At 41.8% G+C, this 26,853-nt stretch overlaps 2 protein-coding genes across 4 annotated transcripts in view; one reads left to right on the top strand and one right to left on the bottom strand.

Annotated features, from left to right (window-relative positions):
• The window catches only part of DNTT (DNA nucleotidylexotransferase), a 188,798-nt gene that overhangs the window by 59,994 nt on the left and 101,951 nt on the right, over positions 1 to 26,853 (bottom strand). The window lies entirely within an intron of this gene.
• The window catches only part of BLNK (B cell linker), an 81,797-nt gene that overhangs the window by 2,742 nt on the left and 52,202 nt on the right, over positions 1 to 26,853 (top strand). For both annotated transcript variants that reach the window (XM_072739650.1, XM_072739649.1), the window contains exon 2: positions 24,554 to 24,619. In XM_072739650.1, the coding sequence (XP_072595751.1) occupies positions 24,554 to 24,619 (66 nt within the window). The remainder of the gene's footprint in view (positions 1 to 24,553; positions 24,620 to 26,853) is intronic.

Here is a 26,853-nt window from a genome sequence, read left to right as displayed (position 1 = left end):
TAGTTAGATAGGATGGCAAGGAGTAGGGAAATGAAGTAATTGATCCCTGTGGTCTGTGTCCTCTGTCCTGACTCGTTAATACCAAATCAGACGGTTGTCTAACTGCAATTATTTGGCACCAGGTGACAGTATAAGTGAAGAGCTGTGTTTATATTCTTAGGTTTATCAAAATTTAGATGAGAATTTGCTTAAATTTTTAGCCACAAAAGTAGAGAGATAATTAGTGTCCATCAAGGGCACATAGTGATCCTGGCCCATAATAATTATTAGATTAAAAATGATATTAATATCATTATTATTCTTTCTTATTAATTCCATAGGTGTGTAATTGAAATCCTGAATAGAAACATAGGACTTTACATTGATCCTTGATAAAGTTTATGTTTATTTCAGTTCTTCTTTTTATCTATTTTGGTTATTCGGTTATTTTGGTTATTTTACCTGTTGGTTGTAACTCCTATGGCATTTAGCTTTGCAAGGACTGGAGACACAACAAACACCCCTCCTCTGCCTTAACCTAAGTGGCTAATAAAATTGTTGAACACACAGAGCCCTTCTTGGGTGTCTGGGTCTCACTGCTAGGACTCTTACTTGGAGATCTAATTTCACAGGTTTTGGGACATGGCTTCTCTTCTCGAGTCTTGGAATCCTTAATTGGAATTTCCAGTTACTTGATTTTTCAAGTTCGATTCTTCAGAAACAAATCCACTGGGGTGTCTGGCTGGCTCACTTGGTAAAGCATGCAACTCTTGAACTCAGGGTCATGAGTTTGAGCCCAATGTTTGGCTGTAGAAATTAAAAAAAAAAAAGAAAGAAAGAAAGAAATTCACCTTCTTTTCACCTTCCTGCCACTAGCTCCATCTCTGATACTCTGTTTCTGTCAATAGTACTGTCATCAACCCTAACTCTGATTCATTCCTCTCTGCACCGCCATTTACTACCACACCCTGTAGTCTTTATTTTGTGATACTTCCATATATTCTACATACGGCTTTTCTATCACATCACCCTGGATAGATCCTCATCTCCCCTGTGTCCCCTATCTATAAAATGAAGAGTTTGGAAACAGACAATTTCCAAAGTCTCTCTCAGCTCTAATGCTATGTGATCCCTTAAGCATGGAGACCATTCTCTGACCCCACTCTTGGGCAGCTTTCAAAGGTTTTATCCCAAAGCCCTCAGGAAATATTTCCTGATTGAATCATCTGTCTTTGACAGATGCCTATCCGTAAACAGTAGGGTCAGAGAATACAACCAGACAGCATCCAAGGAGGTCATCTAGAAGGTTGCTATGATGTATTTAGAAGGACAATGCAGTTGGAGCCCCAAAGGGTTGAATTTCAATTGCCAATTATTATCTATGGGTCCTGAGGAAGTCACTCAACTTCTATAAAGCTTGTTTCCTCAATTGTCAAATAAAACTAGAGATGCCTTCCTCACAGGCTTATTGTGACTAAGTAAGAACAACATGGGCTGAAGTGCCCAGAATGATATTTTGCCTCATGGTCAGTATAACAAGTAAATAAAAAGTAAACACAATGACCAATACTTCAACCCACACTTCATGAGTGACCATTTGCTGTCTTTCTTCCTACTCATGGTAATGGATCCAACCCCTTTAACTAGAGTGGCAACAGAGCAGGGGCTCATGGTGGGTAGAGAAACTTTTGAATATATATGTGTCTGGGAGCATTTCTCTTCTCGTTCTTTATAAGCTTGGGCAGAGACCAGTGCTGATATGGGAGGGAAAAAAGAAGGCACAGCATCTACTGGTAGAGATGAGATAAATTTCCCAGGAAGTATTTCTCTTCACACTGCCCACCTGCATTATGTCAGCTGAGTATTGGCTCAACTGGGACATCCTGTGTCACACAAACGGATGGAATCCCAGACAAGTCTTCTTTCTTCTTGTAGGCAAGCTGCACTGGAGCCATTACTAGAATTTGCTTAGTTTTTATAGCTTTCAGGATCATCAGCTAACAAAACTCAGGTTTTGTCAGGAAAACTCTAAACCAGATTCCACACATCCAAGGCACCCTGTCTCCTGGATCCAGAGGTTGCCTGTGTGCTGTAGCTGAACAACTCCCTTCTTTTCATACAACTACTTTCCCAGTGGGCTGTGATACACTTAATTAGGTTTTGAAGAACTGAACCACAGTTACATTCCAGCCAGGCCTTCTACATCACTGGATTTGAGGAGACTGGGCTGGTACCAGATGCTTAAGGCACACATTTAGAGTATCTTCATTTTCCCCCACAGATGACTAACCTTGTCTGTTCAGTAGAGAATTTACTGTTTGGTTCATTTTCAAAGAGGATCTTACCATTGCCTTCATGCAGTGGCATCAAGGAATCTAGGCTTGTTAAAGAATATGAATAAGAAAGATTGAATGGCAGCTTGCTGCAGGGAAACTGAGAACTTTCTTTGGCTTTTTAGTAACCCTATAGAAGCATCCATCTGTGCCCCCCCGCCCCATCCCCCAAAGACATGGCTGCAGCATCATTTAGATCAGTGTTTCTCCACCAGGGGCATTTTTGCCCTCCAAGGGACATTTGATTGTCACAACTGGAAAGGGGGGTGCTATTGACACCAAGTATGTAGATGCCAGAGGCGCTGCTAAACCATCCTATGTTTACAGAGCAGTACTCACAGCAATGGATTACCTGGCCCAAAATTTCACTAGTGCTGCTGTCGAGAAACTGATTTAGACCAAGTAAATGAATTCTGTCCAGAACTGGAAGCACTTCTTCATTTGTATGTTCTTATGGTCGTGGTATATATTTATCGTTTAGAATATATATTTCTTTGCAACTGATGGACCTCTGCTCACTGGGCTGATTTTCCTCTATCTGGGATGGTTTGGGTGAGGAGTTGCCAAGGAGAAGGGCTAGAGGTGCTTGGGCCTATATTTCAATGAGTTGTTGTTGTTGTTGTTGTTGTTGTTGTTTTAAAATGTTAGTGTCAGACAAAACTAGATTCCACAAACTATATGAACCGTTGGAGCATATTGTTCTCTCCTGGGTTGAGAAATGAGAGCAGGAAAGCTCTCCAGTTGTAAGATCATCTTGGAATAGTCTCTGTTTTCTCTGTAAGTAGAATGTATAAACTATGAGTGGAAATCCTTAGAGTTGGGATAAAGAGCAAATTAACTGATAAGACAGATATTAAGAAGCCCAAGGGCTTATGGATCTGATATTTATGGCCAAACTCTGATGAGGTAGATATGCCATGCTTGTCCTCGAGCAGAATGTGTTGCCCTAAAGTCCATGGGTAGAGTGTTACAGGATAAAGGACAGATCAAGGGGTGAAGGGTGTCTGTCAACCCTTTAACATCTTCTCAGTCCCATATGAAGATCCTGCAGCTGTGTCTGTGTGGCGAGGATCAGAATAACTCTGCCATCACCTGGGATAGTTTCTGCTGCAGTATTCACCTTTTCTTGCCTACTCTCTCCTTATGGCACTGGTGTATATTTTGTGAAACTGATGGCTGGGTTTTAAGGAGGCAACTTTTTAATTCTTTATTTTTATTTAAGATTTTATTTATTTATTCATGATAGACAGACAGACAGAGAGAGAGAGAGAGAGAGAGGCAGAGACACAGGCAGAGGGAGAAGCAGGCTCCATATAGGGAGCCCAACATAGGACTCGATCCTGGGACTCCAGAATCATGCCCGGGGCTGAAGGCAGGTGCTAAACTGCTGAGCCACCCAGGGATCCCCAAGGAGGCAACTTTTTAAAAAAGAGTTTATGCCAGCTCTATTATAAAACAATCCTGTATCCAGCCTCCCACGACTCTTTAAGTTGATGTCAATCTTATCCAGAGGAGAGCAGTTTCTTGATTCTCTTACACTATTGGGAACGGTGGGAAGATATGTATGTGAGGGGTCCAGGATGGTGGGAGGCTGGTGTAATATCAGTTCCTCAAGGCTCATGGATGACACTAGATCCCGCTTCCAAGCTAAAGGGCAACAATGTTCTTGCCCCTGTAGATAAGACCTTGCCAAGGAAACAAACCTTTTGTGTCCACTTAACTGGATTCTCTGTAGGATACTGGTCAGAGGGGTCACTGTCTCCCTGTCAGACACATTATGTCTCTTGCTTTGTGATTTCCATGGGTCAGCCCCACTTAAATCTCACAGATCTGGGACCATTCTGCTTCTTTAAAGTGATCCTGTGCCTCTTTACAAGCTCAGGACTGTTCAAGCCTTGGGGACAGATTTAGTTTTCTCATTGCACACACTTTCTGGGATTCCTGGGCCCCCAGGCACCAGCACATGATTAGAGGTTAAGAGAATGGCACACCTGTGCTCCAGAAATGGGGCTCACCTTCTGATTGGGTAGAGTGCTAGCCGCAGTGTCTCACCTGCAGATCAAGGGAGTGGTGAATCCTGAAGTGTGACCATGGCTTGCAGTCTTCCAGGTCCCATGGCCTCAAGGCTCCCAGCACCTGGTAGGGGAGTGGGTTTTGTGCCAGCCTCTGATGCTGAAGCACACGCTGCCTGGCCTGCAGCGCAGACCCTCTCTCAGGGAGCATGCCTCAGGTCCATACCTTCTATCGTGTGGGAGCCTCCTTATTGGCTCGTGTGTTCTCATCTCCAGTTCTACACACATCCATGAACAGGCTAGTTTTCCTTCCCTTCCTGTACTTTGTTCTACAGCTGAGGGCTGGCTGCTCCCTAAAAGCTCCTCCTGCAAGCCCCTGTCCTCTTGCCTTGACCACATCCTCCTACCTGTCCTGCCTCACCTCCCTTTTGGAAGGGTGTCCGTGGGCAGCTCCGCCTGCAGGCTGATTTTCAACTTGATACGCTTACAACCATTTAGGAACATTGTGGTCTAGGCCCCCACACAGGCCATTTTCCCAGTCCAGCACGGCTGTTTCAGCCCTCACTTCAAAAGCAAGACAAGAAAACAGCTTTAAAGGGCATGTTGCTTCTCCTTGACACACCACCACACTTCTCTGTTGGCCACTTTCCTGAGAAAGGATCGCATTAGCCTGGGGGGTCTTCCAGCAAGCTAGCTCCCTCCAGATTTTATCCCTTCTCACCACGGAGGGAACATGCAGCGGGCAGCCCTGAGCTTCTGAGACGTGTGGCCATGAAGCCACACAGGACCCATACTTGGTTTAATGCCCTGCTTTTGCAGCCCTACAATTCTTAATGATTTTGAACAAGGGGTCCTACATTTTCGTTTTACCCTGGGCCCCAGAAATTATAGTGCTGGCCATAGGCTCCTTGAGCCACGTCAGCTAAGCCTGCTCCCCCCTGCTCTATGTACGGATACAGACACCAATGGAGAAGCTCCTACCCAGAGCACACAGGTTTCCTGGCAAGGACCTGAGAGGTCACCTCTTCAGCTCCTTTATTTTGGAGGCAAGAAAGCTAAGGCCCAGAGAGGAGAAGTTACAATCCAAGCTCACACCAGCAGATCCTGCTCTAGAACCACATCTCTCTGTTTGCCTGTGGGGAGATGGGGAGAGTAGCCACCTCTCTCCCAACCCCTCTTTAATCCTGTGTCATTTACTGGCCAATAAAGCTTAGTCTAACTTAGTCTGTGTTCTATATTTTCCCTAGGCTTTTTTTTTTTTTTTTTTCCTAAAAGGTAACTAATTCACTGTGAGAAACCCCAGTGAAGCCCTACAGAACCATGCCCATCAGGATTTCAGGCTTTAACGTGTTTCCTGGTCCAGACTTGAATTCCGTACTGACCCAGACATGTCTGGCATTTATGTACAGATACATATTTTTTCAAAGAATTCTCCCACAATAGTTTATTTAATCTAAGAGTGAGTTGTAATTATAAAGAGTTGCCTTACACATAGACAGAGCATAGAGAACCAGTGTGGTATAATTTCAGAAGTGCTCATAAAGGTGTTTTTGCTGTACTGAAAAGAAGATGATCTTTGAAATCAGGCAGGCCTGGGTTTGAACACTTCTCTCTACTTACTAGCTCAAGGTCACTTAATCCCTCTTTGCCTCAGTTTTTCCCTCTGGAAAGTAATATCCTATATTGTTAAAATAATATAGAACATAATAAGGGTGTTTGTAACAGTGAGTATGTTAGAGAGGAACAGCTCAATGGATGCTTCCTTCCCCCCAAATCCCTCCCGGCTGGGGCTACCCACCAAATTGTGTCATGAGACAGGCATCCATGTGGGATAAGGAAGTGTCTCAGAGTCCTGGTTCAAAATTAAACCTCACTAAGGGCAATAGATAATGCCGCATTAAGGCATTATCTGTCCCTGACACTCCTGCAGCTGGAGGGTGGATCCCTTGGCTCTTCTCTCCCACACAGAGGTGGCTCAATCAACAATTGTTAGCTGAGAGAATGCAACACTGTTCAGGAAAGAACTGGTGATAAGAATGGAAAGGTCAGAGGAGGGAGATCATACCTAAGCAAAGAGAGTTGGGGGTGGGGAGCTGTGGCTAAGAGTGATCCCTGGAGAGTAGAGACTGGCGCTCAAAGATGGAAAGAAGGGTCCTTCCCAACTGATTTGTTGTTGTTTACTTTTAACTTTTAACTTTACTGGGTTCAAAGTGTAAAAGGTCACAGGTCAGATGATAATCTCCTAACCACGTGAAACATAGTAATGTCCACAGTCAATCCCCGACAAGGAAGGAGTCATTTTATTCTAGAGAAAACAACTATGGTAGAATAAAACACAAACATGAGAAGTATACTTTCAAAAAGAGAATGCCAAATGTAATACCAAATTCTTGGAAAACTGGAACCTTGATATATATGTGACTATTTGACTATTTTGCCTTTTATACTATCTTTACAGCCTTTTCAGGGTCAAAGTCCTTTTTTTTTTTTTTTTTTTTTTTTTTTACAATAGATGGTCTTTTCATTTCCTATCATCTCCACATTTAAAAGCAAGCACATTTGCAAACCAGTCAGTCACAGATGAGTGGGCCTAATAAACCTGATGAATGCTAAAAACAACCTCTTGGACACGATTAAAACAAAAAGAATTTGTATAAATACCTCCAAATGAAATGGGGAAAAAAAATCTGCTTTGAAATTGCTAATAATCACTTTATGGGTATGAGGTTTCCTTTTGGTGTGATGCAAACCTTCTGCAACTCGACAGTGTTGGTGGTTACACAGCATTATGAATTTCCTGAATGCTGCTGACTTGTACGCTTTGAAATGGTTGAAATTGTGAATTTTACATTATGTGTATCTTACCACAATTAAAAAATTGATAATGAAATTATTTTCCATACTGTCCATAAGATATCATATCTTGGCGACCCATGATCATATATTTGTTTGACCAATTAGATATTGTTTCAAAGTGTTTTTTAATATAGTATTATTAATAAGCATTTTTGGATGGTTTTTAAGAATTGCCTTGCTACTTTCCATTTTGATCCCTATACCTGAGATTCCCCCAAATCTCTTTTAACTCAGATCTTAATGAAATGAACTTAACTGAGTTGAATTTTTACAGGTTATTGAAAATACTGTTCCTCAAAATCACTCTTTACTCCCTGAAAATATCTTCACTGTTAGCTACTGAAATGGATGTCCTGGGGTGCCTAGGTGGCTCAGTCAGTTAAGCATCTGTCTTCAGCTCATGATCCCAGGATGCTGGATGGAGCCTTCAACAGGCTCCCTGCTCAGTGGGGAGGCTGCTTCTCTCTCTCCCACTCCCCCTGCTTATGCTCTCTTTCTCTCTGTCAAATAAATACATAAAATCTTAGAAAAAAAAAAGAGAAAGAAATGGATACCCAGACAAGTAGGTAACAATATTACATTATACCACATAGACATAGGCAAGACTCATTTTTTTTTCCATCAAGGTTAATCCTTAAAGGAACATGCTCAAATTCTTAAAAACACATTCCTTCTCTAGAATCACATAGGGTTATGCTTTTGGCATTTTCCAAAATGTGATTAGAATTACATATCACACTGTCTTACAAATTTATTGCTTGGGAATCATCAGTAGTGCATGGTAATTGTGCTGGTGGAGGAGAGACTGTAAACATAGCAAAATTTCAGCCGTGTATACTGTGTCAGTACAAAGAGCATTCCAAAGTGGAGTATGGTGATAGGATTAAATAACACGACCTTTGGGGACTCTTCCAAACCAACAGTCTGTCATCTGTGGATACAGGGAACTTTTTTGGATTTTGCTACCTGCTTGTGTATTATTTTTGGGAAGAGATTCCCTTTACCCAAGCCCTTCCCTGCCACATGACTGGCTGAGCACAGGGACCAGCAAGTTTGCTGCAGTGCCCAGAGGAAGGAAGGGGCTTCATCTCTGTAGGCCCCACAAATCAGAGAGGAGGAAAAGCTGTGACAGATTCTACTGTCACACCAAGTGGCAAATCTTCTAAAAACTTTTTAAAACTAGTTTAGCATATTTTCTTGGCCATCTCATCAGTCTCAGGATGCCAAGTCCCACGCCTAACTGTCTCTGATAGGGTAAAGCATGCCAGGATTTTTTTTAAAAAAGGACTTAGGGTATTAGCAGGATCATCCCTACTCCTGCTTGTGCCAAGTCAGCCCAGTTTCTGTCTACTTATAATCCAGATCAGCAGTTCAGACATGCCAAAGATGACCACAGAATATTTGCAGATCTCGGTAGGAAAAAAGAGAGAAAGAAATGATAGTGTGTTTGGAGAAACTTACAAGTTACCTTCTCTGGTTAATGGGTGGTTAAGAACTGTTGTGCCCAAGATTGCAAATATGAGAAACCACCAAGGAGCCGACGCCGATGCAAGTACCTGAGGGTTTATTTACAAGCTCGAGCTTGGGTCCAAGTATACTCCATACAGCAGAGCAGGGACTTGGACCCAGAGACTAAGAAGCACAGCAGTGTTATAGGGGCCAGTGGCCAATGAGATTGTAACATACGTAGAAAGTCGCACAGTCATGTTGGTCCACATGCAGGTGAATTACGATTCACCTTATAGTGACCATTTGAACTAGCCTATTATTCTGGTTAGAATTGGGGCGCAGGTTTGGCGGGCAAAAGAGGGGTTTTCATTCCTTGGCGGTTAAAGGTCAGAGGTCCCACATTCCTATGTGTGCTAGTTTCTGATAAGGGTGTGCTTAATAGCTAAAGTAGGGTGAGGGAGTGCCTTAAACAACAGGCAGGTCATGTGGGGGGTTTTATATGAGATGGCGGGTGTAGCACAAAATGGAGTTAGTCCTGCTCTGCTTGTCCAGGGGTAGGGAATTTTTGTTAGATTTCCTGGGTCCCACAGAACCATGACAGTGAGATGATCCCAGGTAAGGGGCACACATTCCTCCACTCCAGGGCTTCTAAGTGGTCTGACAAGGGTGCTGAGAAAGGATGCATGGGGACATGATACTCCAGTCTCTCTCCAGGAGTCTAGCCACTCTGCTCCTCAGCATGTCCCAGACCCCAAAGAGTCCCTGACCACATTCCCACCCTCCCCTCATCTGCTTGCACTACTCTCTCCCCTTCTCCTACCATCTGTCCCTTCTTCTTTGTTCTTTGCCCCTCTCTAAAGACAGAAAAAGACCCCTAGGAGACCATGCTCCCCTCTGGCAACAGGTCAGCTCTGGAGACCAGCAGCAGGACAGTAATGGGGGCACATGTGTCCCCGGTAAAAACTTCTTGGACAGAGAGACAGAATCCAAAGAGGCATGTGATGAAGCCCACCACCTGCCCAGGTGAAGGGTCGGGCTGAAACAAGCCAGCACAGGTTATCCAGGGGTGGTTGGGAGCATGGGCTCTGGGGTCAAAAGCCCTGGTTTTGAATCCCAGCTGTCATTTACTAAGTAGAGGATCTGGGGCAAATTATTTAACTACTCTGGACAAATATTTTCTCATCTGTAAAAACTGAGATAATCACAACAATGTGAATTTACAATGTATATGTGAATACATTACAGATCTAGACATTTAGAAGTAATTAAGATGACAAATTTTATATCATGTGGTTATTTTTCAATCACAATAAAAAATGAGGATAATAATAGGACCTACCTCACAGGGTTGTGAAGGTTAAATGAGGTCATGCATGCCAAGTACCTGGCACACAATACACGCTCACTGAGCGTTAGCTTCTGCTGTTGTTGCTGTCGATTATCCCAGTTTGACCACCGCCATGGCTTTCTGGGCTTGTGGAGCCAGGGCTTCGGTACAAGAAGGTAGAAGACAGTCTCTGCCATGGAAAAGCTGAGCCTCTGGCAGGAGACTCCAGTCGTGTATGGAAAGGGAAAGAAATGGGTGTGATGGAGAGACCTGGGGAATCTTCAGATTGAATACAGTCCTGGGGCACTGGCAACCTTTCTCTATAGCTTTGTTTCCTCCCTTACAACAAGAGGGGATAGACCTAGGATATTCCTACAGTCTCTCTCACTGCCAAATATCTGTGACTGTTAACGACAGGCAAACCTAGGAGTCAGGGATCCCAGCTGTGTGGTTTGAAACAAGTGTCATGAATTCTCCGGGCCTTGGGATCTGCATCTGTGAAATGGGGTGGAGGTACTAACTCAGACTTGGGAGGCTTCTTCCACCATGGAAGGGGCTGTCAAAACTTCCAGGCCATCTTCAGCATGACTCACTTTCTAGGAGGAGGAAGCCCCCTCGGCTGCTGAGTTGCAAATCTAAACATAGGCCAGTGATGCTACAGGAAGGAGGAGCATGAGGAAGAAGGGCCAGGACTTGGAAGAGGGTATGGAAAGGCAGAGGAGGGGAGCCCAGACAGGACAGGCTCTGCTGCATGCAAATAGCAGATCAGTCACTAAAAAGTAGCATGCTGTTTCAAGCTGACGGCTTAAAAACAGCGACTTCAGCTTTGAGACAAATTACCCAAAAGGAAGATATTTTGTGTGAATCAGAGAATCCCCCCAACAGCCCCCACCCCCATTCTCTGTGTCTGTCCTCTGGTTTCACAAAAGTCAGACGGTTCTTGTCATGCGATTAGGAGGCAGAAGGGACCTCTTTCCTGCATTCCCAGAGGGAAGGATTTATGTTCGGCTGCATTAGCTGTGTGTCCCACATGTGCCCTTCTCAGTATGTGTTCACTAAGTATTTGTGGACTGAAGAAGACAAATACAGGTCTCGTATAAAAAAAATGACATTAAACTTTAAGGGAGACCCTCCCCATCAGTAAATTAAGATAAACAGTATTTTAAGATAATATTTTAAAAATCGAAATTAAGTACCAGAAAAAATAGTTCATGATGAACAAAAATAGTGACATTTTAAAAAATGAAGACAGAAAAAAAAAAAATGAAGACAGGACCGATATTGCCGATTTATTTTGCCTCAGACCTGAGGATGGTCCACCTTGCAGCCATTAGTTTTCCCCTCTTGCCCAGCTGAGGCCTTAAAGGGCATCTTGATGGTGTCCCTCCAGCATCCCCTACTGTGGGGGGCCTGGGGGCCGGAGACGGTGGCTGTCATACTGGCCTCCCAACCGCCAGTGTCCCCATGCGGAGGCCCTCCTCCATTCTGCCACCCTAATCAGGCCACATCTCTGAGGAAGGGTTTTCAGGGGCTTCCTGCTGCCTATAACCCATCTCCTTGGCCAGACTAATAAGGCCCTTGACTCCCTGTCCCCACCATCCAGCCTCATCTTTAACTACGCCCTCCCTCTACACCCCACATCCTGCTACTCGCAGCTTCTCACCAGACTCCAAACATCCCAGCCAATTTCATCTCTCAGCCTTACTCTTGCTGTTCCTGCATCCAGCTGCTGTTCCTCACTCTTCTGCTTGGTGGATTTCTATTTTCCCAGCAGAACCCAGCTCCCAGGGCACTTCATCTTAAAACCTCAAGTCAGCCACATCCTTCTCAGGGTCCTCATGGCCTCTGACCCACCCCGTGCCCAGCAAAGAGTAGTTTCCACTTTTACACATCTGTGTCATATGAATGTTTAGAGATCAGCGTGTATTGCTTTCGTAAACTGAAGAAACAAAACTACTTTGTGCTTAGGAAATTAAGATACAGCACACAAAAGGTGTCCTGTGAGCCAGATGACACTTCAGAAGCTGCTATTAGCACTGGAGAATAAATGACCAGTCCGTAGTGCTGCCTGAAGTGCTAGAAATCCAAGATTCATAGAAGTTAAAATTTAGAGCTGCAAAAGACCTGTGCGTCCATGAAATCTAGTCTTCTCATTTTACAAGAAAAAATGAGGCACTGAGTGATGACAAGAATTGCTCAGATGGGCACAGCCAGGAAGCAGCAGAGATGAAAGTAGAATCTACCTCTCTGGACTCCAGTGCTCTTTCCCTATGTGACCTCTTTCCTGTGCCCGAGAAATTATCTGGAAGGGGGAAGGAGCCACTTAAGAGGGGCCTTGGGCAGAAAGAATGGAATGAGAACAATTGTGGATTCACAACAGTGGGTTAATTATGTCTAAAATGTCTGGTTGGGTCTGAATCGTGAAGGCCTTTGAATGCCAAGCAAATGAGTTTGTACTCTATTGTGCGAGAAACAGGGAGACCATGTGTGGGGTGTTATGATGAAAAGGGGCAATGTAAGAAAATGCATTTGGGGGAGGGGAGAGATGGAAGTAGGGAGGCCAGAGGAGGGGCCACTGGCATCAACCATTGCCCATGGGATCACAGTGGCTGAGGCTGCAGGGGTGGGCACAAGGAAACAGAGACAGGTAAGATCATCTAGAGGTGAAAGGACAGAACTGGTGATGGGAGAGGAAGAGTCAGAAGAAAGAAAGGGGAAGAAAAAACCCCCAGAGGTTTCAAGCCTGAGGATCCAAAGGTTCCACATTATAAATTTTGTAGTCTTCTTATTCTCTTTCTAATCAGAAGTCTTCAACTTTCTATAAAATGCTGGTATTGAAATTTTAACAGCAAAAATAAAATATACTATAAAAATGATGAGTAACATCTTAAAAATCCAGAGTCAGTAATAGGAGATTATTTAAAAACCTAAGAGGAGAAAGTCGGATAAGAGATCTGTAGACCCCGCGATGATCATTATGTTTTTGAAAACTCACTCATCGTATAAAGTAGTTCGGAGAATGGATGTCTTCTTTGCTTCTGTATATATATATATACATATATATATATATACACACACACACACATATATATGTATATGTGTATATATATACATATGTATATATATGTACATATATGTATGTATACATATATATGTGTGTGTATATATATATATACTAAGAAAAATGTTAGAGAGATTGCTACCCTAGAATGATCTTAGGAACATCTTAGCCAGATGTAAGGAGAGCACAGATTTTCTTAAGTACCTAACCAAGTAGATGTAGAGAATTCACAAGAAAGAGCCGGCCATCAGCAGGGGTTCCAGGAGCTGAGAGTAAGAGTAAATAACTCTGAACCAAGAGGAAAAGTCAGGATTATTCAAGAGACCGCATAGAGGCTCTTGGGGAGGGTGTGGCTGGTGTAAACTGGGATTTAGAACCAGGAGCTGAGAAGGGACCTCAACACACACAGAGGACCAGCCCCACAGATTCTGAAAAGATAAAACTCCAGCCCCTGGCTGCTGTTAAGATTTGGAAGGAGAAGGAAGGATTTACCTGTTCTTTTTGTTTGCAAAGATTCTCTTACGTCTGAGACCCTTTTGAATCCATTCCTAAATCCAGATTAAACACAGATTTTTTTCTGATTAACACTGTTTTGCATTCCACCTTTCTTGGAAAGATCAAAGTGCAAAACCCCTCTAAAACCTGCCTTTCATGGTCCTCTGTGAATGCATTAAGGAGCTAAAAGAAAAGCAAGATGTTTTCTGATCCTTTTATTTTTTCTTTTATTTTTTTTAATTTTTTATTATTTATTTATTTATTTATGAGAGAGAGTGAGAGAGAGAGAGAGAGGCAGAGACACAGGCAGAGGGAGAAGCAGGCTCCATGCACCGGGAGCCCGACGTGGGATTCGATCCCGGGTCTCCAGGATCGCGCCCTGGGCCAAAGGCAGGCGCCAAACCGCTGCGCCACCCAGGGATCCCCTTTTATTTTTTCTACTAAATTTCAAAAAATATACTTCTTGTGGATAATACCATCTTTTAAGTCATCTCCTGTATTTAATAAAAATTATTGGAAAGGTATTTTGTAGACTATGAATTTTCTTAGGCTAGTTTTTGGTGATCTGGCCAAAATATCCAGATGCAGTTATGTTCCCAGCACTCTTTTGTCCCTGATAGAGCCTTGCATCCACCAACCCACCCTTCCTGGATCTGTTCTGTTCCTCTACATACCAGGGCTGCTCTCATCCTGCAGACTCCTTTCTGAAGGGCAGTCAGCATCTATGGATTCCTCTCCTTGTGCTCTCTTAGCCAGTGGCTCTTTCTTGGGGAATCTACAAATGGTAACACTGCCAGTGGTTCTCAGTCTTGGCCATGCATCAAAATCTCCTGAGAGCCAATGGTCTGGGTATGAGGATTATTAAAAGCACCCTAAGTGACTCTAATGTGTAGCCAAAATCAAGACCTCCTCCTCCAAGAAGACGATGTATAGAGACTGCCTATTGACGTAATCTCTTTATCTTCAATTCAAAAACACCCATTGAACAAGGTTGGGCTGTTTGTGTTTAGCCTCTGGAGCTAGAGTTCCTGCTCTGGTGCCAGGTTGTTAGGGAACAGCAGGCAGGCAGGCAGAGGAAAAGTATCTCTGTATCAAATTTGTATTGATCTGAGCATATGTGAAGGTAAAAGCCTGGTCATGAAGGTAAAAGCGGGGTGGTCAGCACTCACAGCTGGTTCTTTCTGCTCTTTCCCCCTGTTGAGAGCAGACATCACACCATTGGCTAAAACTCCTATTTGCCAGTATGTTAGTTTCCTGGGGAGAGAAAGTATCTGGGTAAGCCTTCAGCATCCCATTATGCAGTAAAGATTTGCTGTTAAAGATATTTCAGGCAATAAAGGCAAGTGGGAAAATAGAGATGGGGGGCGGGGGGCGGGCTTCTCTTGTGCTCTTTGGGATTAAGCCTGGCCTAGAAACAGAAAAACCCACCTTGTTTCTTTTAATAAAGGTTCTCAGCCTTCTGTGTGCATAAGAATCACCAGTCCCAAGAAGCTTGTTCAAATCCCCACCTGGGATTTTTATTCCATTGGGACAGTTGAGGGACCAGCAATCTGAATTTTTGTTTTAAATTTAATTTTTTGGCAAGCACATCATTTTTACTTGCAGTAAACTTACTGTTGGTTAAAATGTTCTCTTCTTACACTTGAATACGGCTGACTGTATGGAAGCACTCATTAGTACTAAAGGCACCCTAAGAACCCAAAATAATTAATCTTTTTGCAAAAGTATTACTGTAGGCTAATGATCAAAATGCCACTCGTGTCAGGGCACATAAATCCCCAGTTTTATGCAGGACAGTGGTTAGTAGGTGATTCCCACATATTAGTATCAATCAGCTATGCCAGGTTGGGGAGTGTTCTCAGCCAACCCACCCTGCCACCACCCATCACCCTTCCCCCCAAAAAACACTAATGAAACAACAACAATGATAAACACACCCAGAACCAAACCCAATTCTGGAGCACCTCCTGGCCTGGAGGAGAGCAACCCAAGTGAGAACGTTCCCCATTCCCATCTCTAGCGCTTGTCACTACTATGAATCTAAACCAGTCTCCAGGGTCTTCTGCAAGAAGAGCGGCTATGATGAACTGACAGTGCCTGTGTGGGCAGGCACTTTATATCCATTATCTATTATCTTCACAGCAAGCCTGCGAGGTAGATATCTTCATTTTACAATTGCTAGCATTAGGTAGTCTTCAGACCATAATCTAGAAAACACTGTTTCAGAGAGTGGTCTGGGTTTGAAGGAACAGTAGAGAACCTGAGATTGACTCTCTCCTGCCCCTCAGGCCCAACCCCCTGATCAAGGACCCCAGGAACAAGGCCTCCAGCACTTCTCAACAACTCTTGTTCCTCGTCTGCTCAGGCCGGGTCTGCTCTCTTCTTTCCCTTCCTTCAAGTATAGGGGTCCTGACATTTCACTGTTCCTGGTTACATCCGTCCAGATTGGAGTTTCAGCTAATTAAAAGCCCCTTTGTTTGCAGGCGGAGGAAAGATACAGATAAACACTGTCTGGCTAAGCAGACAAAACCTATGGATCATGCTCACTTGAAAATGTTTGAGATATAAGTGGAAAATGTATGTTACAAAATGTCAAGTATGATCTTAATTATGTAAAATCTGTACATACTATACATGTGTATAGGCTGTTTAATTAAATCTTAATAGTGGAGGTTGGAGTGCATCTGAGTGGCTCAGTCAGTTGAGCGTCTGCCTTCGGCTTGGGTCGGGATCCCAGGGTCTTGTGATCCAGTCCCACATCAGGCTCCCTGCTCAGCAGAGAGCCTGCTTCTCCTCTCCCTCTGCTCCTCCCCCTGCTTGTGTGCACTCTCTCCCTGTCAAATAAATAAAATCTTTTAAAAAAATAGTGGAGGTTGGAATTAAGAGTGATGCTTCAAGTATTATTTCCAAATTTTGATACAATTAGCAACTGTTACATGTGGCCATTATAGCATTATACAAAAATAGTTTTACTATTTTTGTGAAATGTATATTTCACCTCCTCCCGAACTCATGACAACCAGTGATCTTTTTCTACTGTATCCATAGTTTTGCCTTTTCCAGATTCCAGTTGGAATCATTCAGTATGTAGCCTTTTCAAGCTTTCAGGATTGATTCACTTAGCATGTATTACATTTTTTATCGGAAATAAAGTTACAAAATTAAAAACTGTACGACCTATGTGACCAGCCACTACTCACGTGGGACTCCAAAGGAAAAACGTTTACATTACTTTTTGCCATTCAAAATACAGTACCCCTATCCCACTTTTACCAGATTTCCTGCCGCTGGCATTCTGGGAGTCCCAGGGCTGCTCACACATTCCACACTGCTCCATATTGGCTCCTGCTTGTCTCCAGATCCATGAGCAGGTCTTCTTGGAGCCATTCCCTATACCCCTACACTCCCCTACCCACCCACACTGTGGCGCAGATGGCATCCTCCAGGCTCCAATGGATTTCTTGGGCTCTTTCCACCTTTGGCCATAGACCTTTTCCTCATTTCCACACAACCTAATAGTCTTATAAACACATAGTAAGACTCTGCTGGAATTTGGGGACTAACAGAAGGGAAGCACAAGACAGAAAATGATTTATATTTGCTACTAGACAAGGCTTCGCTCAGTGTCCTGGATCTCTCTTCAGGTCTTCCCTGCTTTGCTCCCAGCCATAGATCATTTCAAGTGTCAGCTCACCTCTGCACTGTAGAAATCCTCATAGAAGTCAACCTGTGGAAACACCAACAACCAGGAGGCCCCAGGAAGATAGGAGAGCAAAGCAGAGCAAAGCCCAAGTCCCGCCCACCACATCCCCATCTTCCTCACTTCCCATTCTGGATGAGAGTCTGCAGGCTGAGTGCAGCGAAGATAGCCTGTTTCCCACAGACAGGGATATGGTCATGTCTTTAGTCCCAAAGTCACCAAATGGTCCTGACCGTGTGGCTAGACGCCAAGCAGATCCTGTCCCTTTTTTCCATTGTTGCAAATGCGAGAGGCATGTTCATCCTGCACCCTCTTCATCACGATTCTGCCACTTTGGCTTTCCTCAAGAGGAAAGCACACGACTCTAAAATAAATTAAAATATACAGGCAGTGGGTAATCTAAATCCATACAGAGAAAAGCAGAGTCACAGAAAGGAGGGACGACTACTAAAACCCATGGCCCAATGAGGATGAATTGTCTGAAATTTCGCGCTGGGAGTCATGAGGACTTGAGCTGTCCCCCAAGCATCAATTTGCTTAACTTAAGCACTACTGGAAGTCCCACGGCACAAAGGGGTGTTCCGAGGGTGGTCTTCTGACCAGTGCAATCAGCATCCAGGAAATTGTTAGAAATACAAATTATCCAACCTTCTAGGAACCCATCCAATCAGAAGCTCTGGGGGCGGGGCCACCTTCTGCCTTCCAATAGCCCTCTGTGTGATTCAGGGGGCAGTTTAAGGTGAGAAGCCACTTTGAAGACAAAAACTGCTGGTAACTTTCAAACTATGATTTGCCCAACTCAGTACATGTGGGATTTAAATCTTTTGAGATTCAGGCTTAGCCTGGGTCACACTACTTCAGGGTGTTGTTAAAAACTAAATTTGTTGACATTAATTCAAAAGCTTAAAAAATGTTTAAATCAATGACAAAAGAGAGAATGTATAATTTGATTTGGTTTATATGAGTAATAATTATAATTATTTCTATAATCTGCTCACCATTTGAAAATGCTGAAATGCCATGCTGCTTTAAAAATATGTACTAACATCTTTTATTTTTTTCTTTTTTCAAGATTTTATTTGAATTCAAGTTAGTTCTAGTTTCAGGGGTAAAATTTAGTCATTCATAAGTTGCATATAACATCCAGTGTTCATTCTATCATGCCCCCTCCTTAATGCCCATCACCCAGTTACCCCATTCCCTCCCCCCCACCTCCTCTCCAGCAACTCTCAGTTTGTTCCCTATAGCTAAAAGTCTCTTATGGTTTGCCTCCCTCTCTGTCTTTATCTTATTTTATTTTTCCTTCCCTTCCCCTATGTTCACTTGTTGTTTCTTAAATTCCAGATACGAGTGAAATCATGTGGTATTCATCTTTCTCTGACTTACTTCACTTCGCATAATACATTTTAGCTCCATCCATGTCATTGCAAGTGGCAAGATTTTATTCTTTTTGATGACTGAGTAATATCCCTATATATTTAATGGGGTGCATGTGTTCCTTTGAATCACTATGTTTGTATCCTTTGCACTACCTAGTAGTGCAATTGCTAAGTCATAGGGTAGCAGCTCTATTTTCAACTTTCTGAGGAACCTCCATACTGTTTTCCAGAGTGGTTGCACCAGCTTACATTCCCACTAACAGTGTGAGAGGGTTCCCCTTTCTCTGCATCCTCACCAATATCTAATGTTTCCTGAGTTATTAATTTTAGCCATTCTTATCACTATGAGGTGGTATCTCATAGTGGTTTTGATTTGTATTTCTCTGATGATGAGTGCCATTAAGGACTTTTTCATATGTCTGTTATTTCTTCTTTGGAGAAATGTCTGTTCATATTTCTGCCCATTTCTGGCACGGATTGTTTATTTTTTGGGTGTTGAGTTTGATGAATTCTTTATAGGTTTTTAGATACGAGCCCTTTTCTGATATGTCATTTGCAAATATCTTCTCCCATTCTGTGGGTACCTTTCATTTTGTTGATTGTTTCCTTTGTTGTGCAAGAACTTTTTTTCTTGATGAAGTCCCATTAGTTCATTTTTGCTTTTGTTTCTCTTTCCTTCGGAGACATGTCTAAAAAGAAGTTGCTGTGGCCAAGGTCAAAGGTTGCTGCTGGGTTCTCCTCCAAGATTTTGATGGATTCCTGTCTCATATTTAGGTCTTTCATCCATTTTGAATTTATATTTATGTATGGTGTAAGAAAGTGGTCCAGTTCCATTCTGCATATTGCTGTCCAATTTTCTCAACACCATTTGAAGAACTATCTTTTTTCCATTGGATATTCTTTCCTGCTTTATTGAAGATTAGTTGTCCATATAGTTATGGGTCTATTTCTGGGTTCTCTATTTTCTTCTATTGATCTATGTGTCTATTTTTGTGCCAATACTATATACTGTCTTGATGATTACAGCTTTGTAATACACCTTGAAGTACAGAATTATGATGATTTCTGCTTTTCTTTTCTTTTTCAACATTACTTTGGCTATTTGGAGTCTTTTCTGATTCCATACAAATTTTGGAATTGTTCTAGTTCTGTGAAAAATGCTGATGTTATTTTGGTAGGGACTGCCATATTAACATCTTTTTAAAACATATATTAGATGAATTTTGTTCTTCATTTTATTTTGTTACATGAATATGGCTGTGTCTTCACAATTTTAAAAAACTAAATTGTGATCCTATTATCCTTCTGCCATCTATGGAAGGATTTCTCTGAAAGGACTAATCAAAGAGAAGCTGTTTTATGCCAATTTTTACCTACACTTGACTTATCACACTGAGACAGCTGGTATTTAAATCTGGGAACAGTCCAGCAGTACATTCCTCTTGCATATGCTTTATGTTGTAGTAGAGAAAAAAAGTACTCCAAGTGGAACAGATGTTGCCAGAGAGCAGGAAAGCTGAGCATCACATAGTGTGTGAATAGTTGATAAAATGAGCTGAGAGTATCATCACATCTTCTTGGTTTGGGGGACACTGTGCTTTTCCAGGTAAGAGAAGCTCGGTGTCTGTAACTGAGCAGTCTGTGGGCAGTTGTGTGAACTAGAGACAGAGGGAGAAGAAGAGTTTTGCACACAAAATGTATGGTTTATGAAACAATTCAACAATGTGCTATAATTATATAATTATAATTACTTTAATAATCTATAATGAAAAGAAATTAAGACAGGCCAAGAAGCATCAGATACCAAGTTGAGCAAATGACAAAATGACATCACACTCTTTTGCAACAGTTTACATCTGTTTATCTAAACCTGCAACAAAGTTGCTTATACAAATCAGCCCCCAGCTCCCTCTTAACTCTGTCTGCATCCATCTTCACAAACTTCAGAGAGCATCCTTTACTCTGGCTCATTTTGTCCTTGAATCTGGTTAAGGATTAATTTAGCCTAAAAGCGTTCTGTTCAATTACTGTCAGTTTACAGCCCGAGTTGCCTTCCTTTCTGCACTGGAAATTATTCAATTGCCTCCCAATCAAACCATTCTAACTTCTCTCTCTCTCAATCTCTCCTTTTCTCCATGCCCAGACCTCTTATGTTTGATTTTCCCTCCTTCCTCTGTGTCAGAGATTCCCTATAGTGCTGCCGGAAAAGGAGATGGGGGTTTGGCGCAGGATACATGTGAACAAACTCTAGAATCCTATGGTGTTCTGAAGCAACTCAAAGGTCCAGCTCTAGGGACACTCTGTCTTGGATGGGCAGGTAGTCCCCCATCTCCCTGATGCATCTTTCCTCTCTGCTGCCAAGGCTAGGGCTTTGCTGAGTTTTCATATGAATGGAATCAGTGAGCTCAGCCTCCCTAACTGCAGATATAAAATGTGATCTCATTTCCTTTGTTATCCCATTTACCACTTGGCACTGACCTCCCCCCATATCCCAACATGGATCCCTCAGTGGGTACCCCAGTTTTGTAGACAATTTCCCAAAATGCAGCCTAAAAATTGTCCTGTTTCTCTTGTCCTTCTACTCCACCCTTCAGCCTGTTTTCCTTCTGTCCTTCGCTCCTCTAAGCCAATGAATCACACACTTCCTGCAGCCTGGCTGAGACTGAGGCTGAGATGCAACTACCTACAGGATACCACTGAACATTCAGGAGCAATGGAGAGTAGTTTTCTTGTTGCAAATGGGTAGCTATGTGCCAGTAAGTCTGGAGCCCAGACCCAGTCTTAGGTTTCAGTCAACATGCCACTCTCAGATCCCTCCCCACCTGCCCACCAATGACTATCCCTTAGGTTTGTCTGTGCTCTTCAGAATTAGCTCCTAACAGTCATTAGACCTGGGAGGGGAGAGAGCTCCCTAAAATCCCCAGTGCAAGTTCCCATTCTTTGAGAATCTTCCTTTTCCCCAAATGGTAAAGGGTAGGAGGGTCTATCCCTACTCAGTAAATCTCACCCCACGCCTTGGTGCCCAATGGTCCTCAGTAAACAACCACAGCAGAACATCAGCCGAGATGGGTTAATTAGGCTTAAATTAAGACTTAGCAGTGAATGCCAACAGACCAGGCCAGGCACAGCTCCTCTAGCAAGCTTCCTCTCGTGCTCTAAACTGCTCCACCCACACTGAAGAGCTTTGCAACATATGCGTCCTAAATCCATGCAGAGCCAGAGAATATTCCTCCAGATTCCCCCTATTCAACAGGGATTCATAGGCCTCATTCCCCTAGTCAACAGGGATTTATAGACCTCTGCCAAGCTTAATTGTGCACCACTATTCATATTACCTAATGGAAGGCCTAGCTCCCAGAGCCAGAGAAATCTGCAATCAGGTTTATAGGAAATCACAATCTTCTCCAAGAATGGTGGCTGTGTACAAGATTTACACTTTGTTAACTATAGGGCCCAATCAAATGGTTTCCTCAGAACAAAGGAAAGGCTTGCTTGAAAAGTGAATTGAAACATCTTACTCGTTGAGGACAAAACCATGTGAAATTTTATAAATATAATTTATGTTTATATATAAATGTAAACAATACATATTGTATATTTTAATGTATTTGTATACATTATTTATATAAAACATAAAATGTAAGCATGTATATTTTGTACATGTATGCACATTATATGTGTACATATATAATACATGATATAAATAATATATAAGATATAAATATTTTCAATATATTAAAGTATATATGTAAATATAAGTAATGTATTTATATATTCTTTGAAGTCAGAAAATTGTTATGAAGAAAAAACTATGGCCTTATATTCATTAACAACCTTGTTAACATTTTTCTCTATATATGTATATAAAGTATTTATTTTATATACATAATAGAAATGATATATGCACAAGCTATGAACATTCAAATAATATAGAAAAATCTTCATTGTAAAGAGAAAGTCTCCTTTTTATAAAGTGGAAGCCCCCATCCCCACTAGAGCCTCCAGCCTTCATTCTATAGTTGATACAATGGCGCCCAGCTATGAGGACAAGGAGAGGCTGAAATCTATTCCTTGTCTGTTTGCCAAGCTGTGCACCAGGCCACCGAGGAGATGTCCACCCAGAAAAAAAGGGGTACCTTTTCCTAATTTGTATGAAAAACTCTCTTGCTTTTGAAAACAATCCTTTAATAATTGTTTACATATCCTTCTAAAAAGCTATACACATACTGACACATATGAACTACATGTCCTTTCTCATCCCACACAAAAAATATGTGCTACACATTATTTTGAACTTTCCTTCCTTTTTTTCTTTTTTTCTTCACTATTTTTGTTTAACTCAATATGTGTTGGGGATTTTTATGTGTTAGCAATACAGGTGTGTGTCTCTTTTTTTTTCCTTTTTTTTTTTTTAAGGGTCTGTGGTATTGCACAGCTTTATCAGAGTTTATGTGACTAGTTCCCTTTTAATGATTCATGGGCATTTAGGTTGTTTCCAGGTTTTTTAAGGGAGGGAAGCAGGAAGGATTAGGGTTATTAAACAAAATGCGTGTATGTACATAATGGTATATAGTTTTATAACCATGTTTATAATGGCAAATTCCTAGCAGTAACATTTCTGGGTCAGAGGCATAGAGGTTTTTAAATTTGACAGTTATTGATTGTAACGATGTGCATTCCCAAGAATATCTGTATTCTTGTACCCCCATATACCCAGGTTATTATCACATTAAGTTTTGCCAGTCTGATAAGCAGAACATACTTCACTGTTGTTTCAATTTGGATTCCTTTAAACATGAGCCATGATAAATATCTTTTCATTAGTCTGTTATCCACTTGTCCTTTTCTGTTAGCTATGTGTTCACATTTTTTCCCATTTCCTATTGAATTACTAATAATATTTTTGCTGAGTCATAAGATTTGTCAATCAAAACATGTAGCACCCCCCCCCCCCAAAAAACATGTAGCCCTAGGGTATCTGGATGGCTCAGTGGTTGGGTATCCGCCTTCAGCTCAGGTCATGATCCCCGGGGCCTGGGATCAAGTCCCGCATGGAGTCCCCGCGGGGAGCCTGCTTCTCCCTCTGCCTCTGTGTCTCTCATGAATAAATAAATAAAATATTTTTTAAAAAACACATAGTCCTTGTTATTATTGTGTTGCAAATATTTCTTCCAGCACATCATTTATCTTTTGATCTTGTGCATACTACTTTTTGTTCTACAGAATTTCCAAATGTGTATGCAGTCAGATTCATTAATCATTTTCGTTATGGCTTCTGTGTATGTACGATTCTTTGGTGACAGTTTTTCCAGATTCTACCCAGTAAAGTTCACCAAAAAGAATCTTGGACCTGATTTCAGCCCATGTGTCCTTCAAGGGAGCTCCATCTTGCAATGTGAATGCCCCAAGGACAATCAGTGGTGAAGAGTGAGGTTTATCAGTGGGCTTTTACCTCACATGTGTCCTCAGAATGGACAGATCTGGAAACCACAATTTCTCTTCAGAGCCTGAGCCTGGCCCAGACATCCAATGGACTTGGACAGGGACATGGCCCAATGACTATGTTCCTTGCAGAATCAGTCACACTTTCCCTTTACGCAAGTAGCAGATGGTCAACTTAATTAAATATAATACGATTCACACTGTTTGGGGGTTTTATTGTAGGTCTTTTTTCTCTTTTTGTATTCAAGAAGGACAGATACTTTTTTAAAGAAAGTCAGGGATCCCTGGGTGGCGCAGCGGTTTGGCGCCTGCCTTTGGCCCAGGGCGCCATCCTGGAGACCTGGGATCAAATCCCATGTCGGACTCCCAGTGCATGGAACCTGCTTCTTCCTCTGCCTGTGTCTCTGCCTCTCTCTCTCTCTCTCTCTCTGTGTGACTATCATAAATAAATTTAAAAAATAAAAATAAAAAAAAGTCAACCTAGTTATTGATATTTTATGTTTAATTTTGTTTCTTGTAGGCAACTTCAAAAGATGGTCCATGATATCAAGAACAATGAAGGTGGAATAATGAACAAAATAAAAAAGTAAGTTAAACTCCATAGCACTATATAAGCACTCATTTATATAAATAACACATCATTCCAGCCTGTGCTCAGTGAAAGAGAACAAAGTTCTCTGTTACCAAGTGAGGAGTATAACCCTTTCTTAGTCGTGCCTAGAATCCATGGTAGTAAGATAACATATTTAGGAAACATGGCAAATGAACGGGTGATACTCAGGGCACTTTGCTTTTCCCTCTCACTGCAGTAAAAGTGAGCTGTACCACTCAAGGTGTCAGCAAATGTCAACAAAAATGTTTATAGAACAGGACAATCAGCTTCTATAACTATTTAGTTAAAGTCCACGAGGCCGCACTTGGAGGAATCCAAAAGAGAAGCTATAAGAACACAACTCTGTCATTTTGAGGATGCCATACCGGTTTTCCATATTTCAATTTTTGCTTTTTCAATTATAGCCTTAAAATAATGTTTTCAATTGGCACTTGGTGAGAGACAGCTAGAATTTCAAATCTTCCTACACATCAAAAACTTTGAAGCTTTCTTTTTTTAAAAAAAAGATAATAAAAACTATGTACCTGTATTTGCCACTCAAGATCTAAGTTAAGAGGAAAGAGGAAATAGTATCCCATTAAGTTTTTGCTTAAGTTCTTTTATTCAGCAAATGAAAGTAGTAGAGATTAGCCAAGAAAAAAGATCAGAGTTCAGAATTGCATAAAGTCAAAATCTCCCACTTCTCCATACCCCCACCTCAACCCATTCCAGGGAAATAGACAGTCTCATGAGTGAGTATGGTATATATATCTATATGTATGTGATATAGTGTATACATATACACACATTTTCATCATGAATGGAGTCGTACTTCATAAACCATTCTACCAACTTTGTGTAGTGGTTTTCCTTAATGCTATATTAGGGACGTCTTTGTTTGTTGGCATGTAAAGATAAGCCATATTCCATTTTGAACAATCTGCTATAAATGCATTATCATTCATTTAACCAGCTGTGTATTGGTGGACACTTTTTATAGGGAAGGCAATGCAGGAGTTTAAACTGGCATATTCTTGGAGGGCAATTTGATAAGATCATAAAAATTTTGTGGCCATTTCTTTCAATTTAACTGTCATAAATAACATTTCAATAAATAATTCTTAGAGATTTTGAGGATACCAGAAAGCTTAATTCCTAAATGAAATTTCTAGCTGGAAGAATTTATGCCCTTGAAATTTTTATTGATATTACCAAATTGCTTTCCAAAAATTTTATACCACTCATAGTGTATAAAAGTTCATTTCCCTATGCCTTCAGAACAAAGTAGTACCTTCATTCTATTTGGTCTTTGTTAAACTTGAAAGCAAGAAATCATGTCTAACAGTGTTTTTAGACTATAAAATGCAAATGAGCCTCAATATGCAAAAGTGATCATCATAAAATAGTTAAAATGGTGTTCTACTTGTGGAGCATCTCCTAGAGAAGAATTTGTCCTCATGTTCTCTGGTAGGGAGAGGCGTGTTATTCTCATTTAATATTTCTGACACAGGGATCCCTGGGTGGCACAGCGGTTTGGTGCCTGCCTTTGGCCCAGGGCACAATCCTGGAGACCCGGGATCGAATCCCAGGTCGGGCTCTCGGTGCATAGAGCCTGCTTCTCCCTCTGCCTGTGTCTCTGCCTCTCTCTCTCTCTCTCTCTCTCTCTCTGTGTGTGACTATCATAAATAAATAAAAATTAAAAAAAATATTTCTGACACATGAAGAATCTCATTGAAACGAAGAACCCTGCTAGTCATTGTTTAATCATTAGCACTTCTGGATTAATTATTCCACTGTTGCAGTTTTACAGTACACCAGTTTTCTCAATAATATTAAGCCTCTGTGTAAAACGTCTCTCTATTCCATGGTCAGGCATACGTACAGCATCCACAGAGCTCAACATTTTCCAGACAGTTTCTATTTTATTATGCCCTTTGTTCCCCCAAAATACATTTTCACTTAACACACCATGTTTCCTCTCAGCTTGGAAAATATGGCTGCCAAAGTCATTACCCTAGGTGAGTCGGTGGCCCTTTGGTTCTGAGTGACCTGCTCTTGCACTCTTGCTTGTTGCCAGGCAACAGGTGCTACCTTGAAAGGAGGAAGCACAGTTGAACACACTGGTTTCCTAACACACGACCATGACAGAATTGTCATTGGTCCATGGCCAAATGAGAAAATAAGGACCTTGAAGCGTTGGGGGTTGGCATGCAGCTGCCAGCTGCTAA

The sequence above is a fragment of the Vulpes vulpes genome, chromosome 15, assembly GCF_048418805.1.
Source record: "Vulpes vulpes isolate BD-2025 chromosome 15, VulVul3, whole genome shotgun sequence".
Classification (NCBI taxonomy): domain Eukaryota; kingdom Metazoa; phylum Chordata; class Mammalia; order Carnivora; family Canidae; genus Vulpes; species Vulpes vulpes.
Note: the sequence above shows the minus strand (reverse complement) of the source record. Positions and strands in the feature narration are given on the sequence as shown.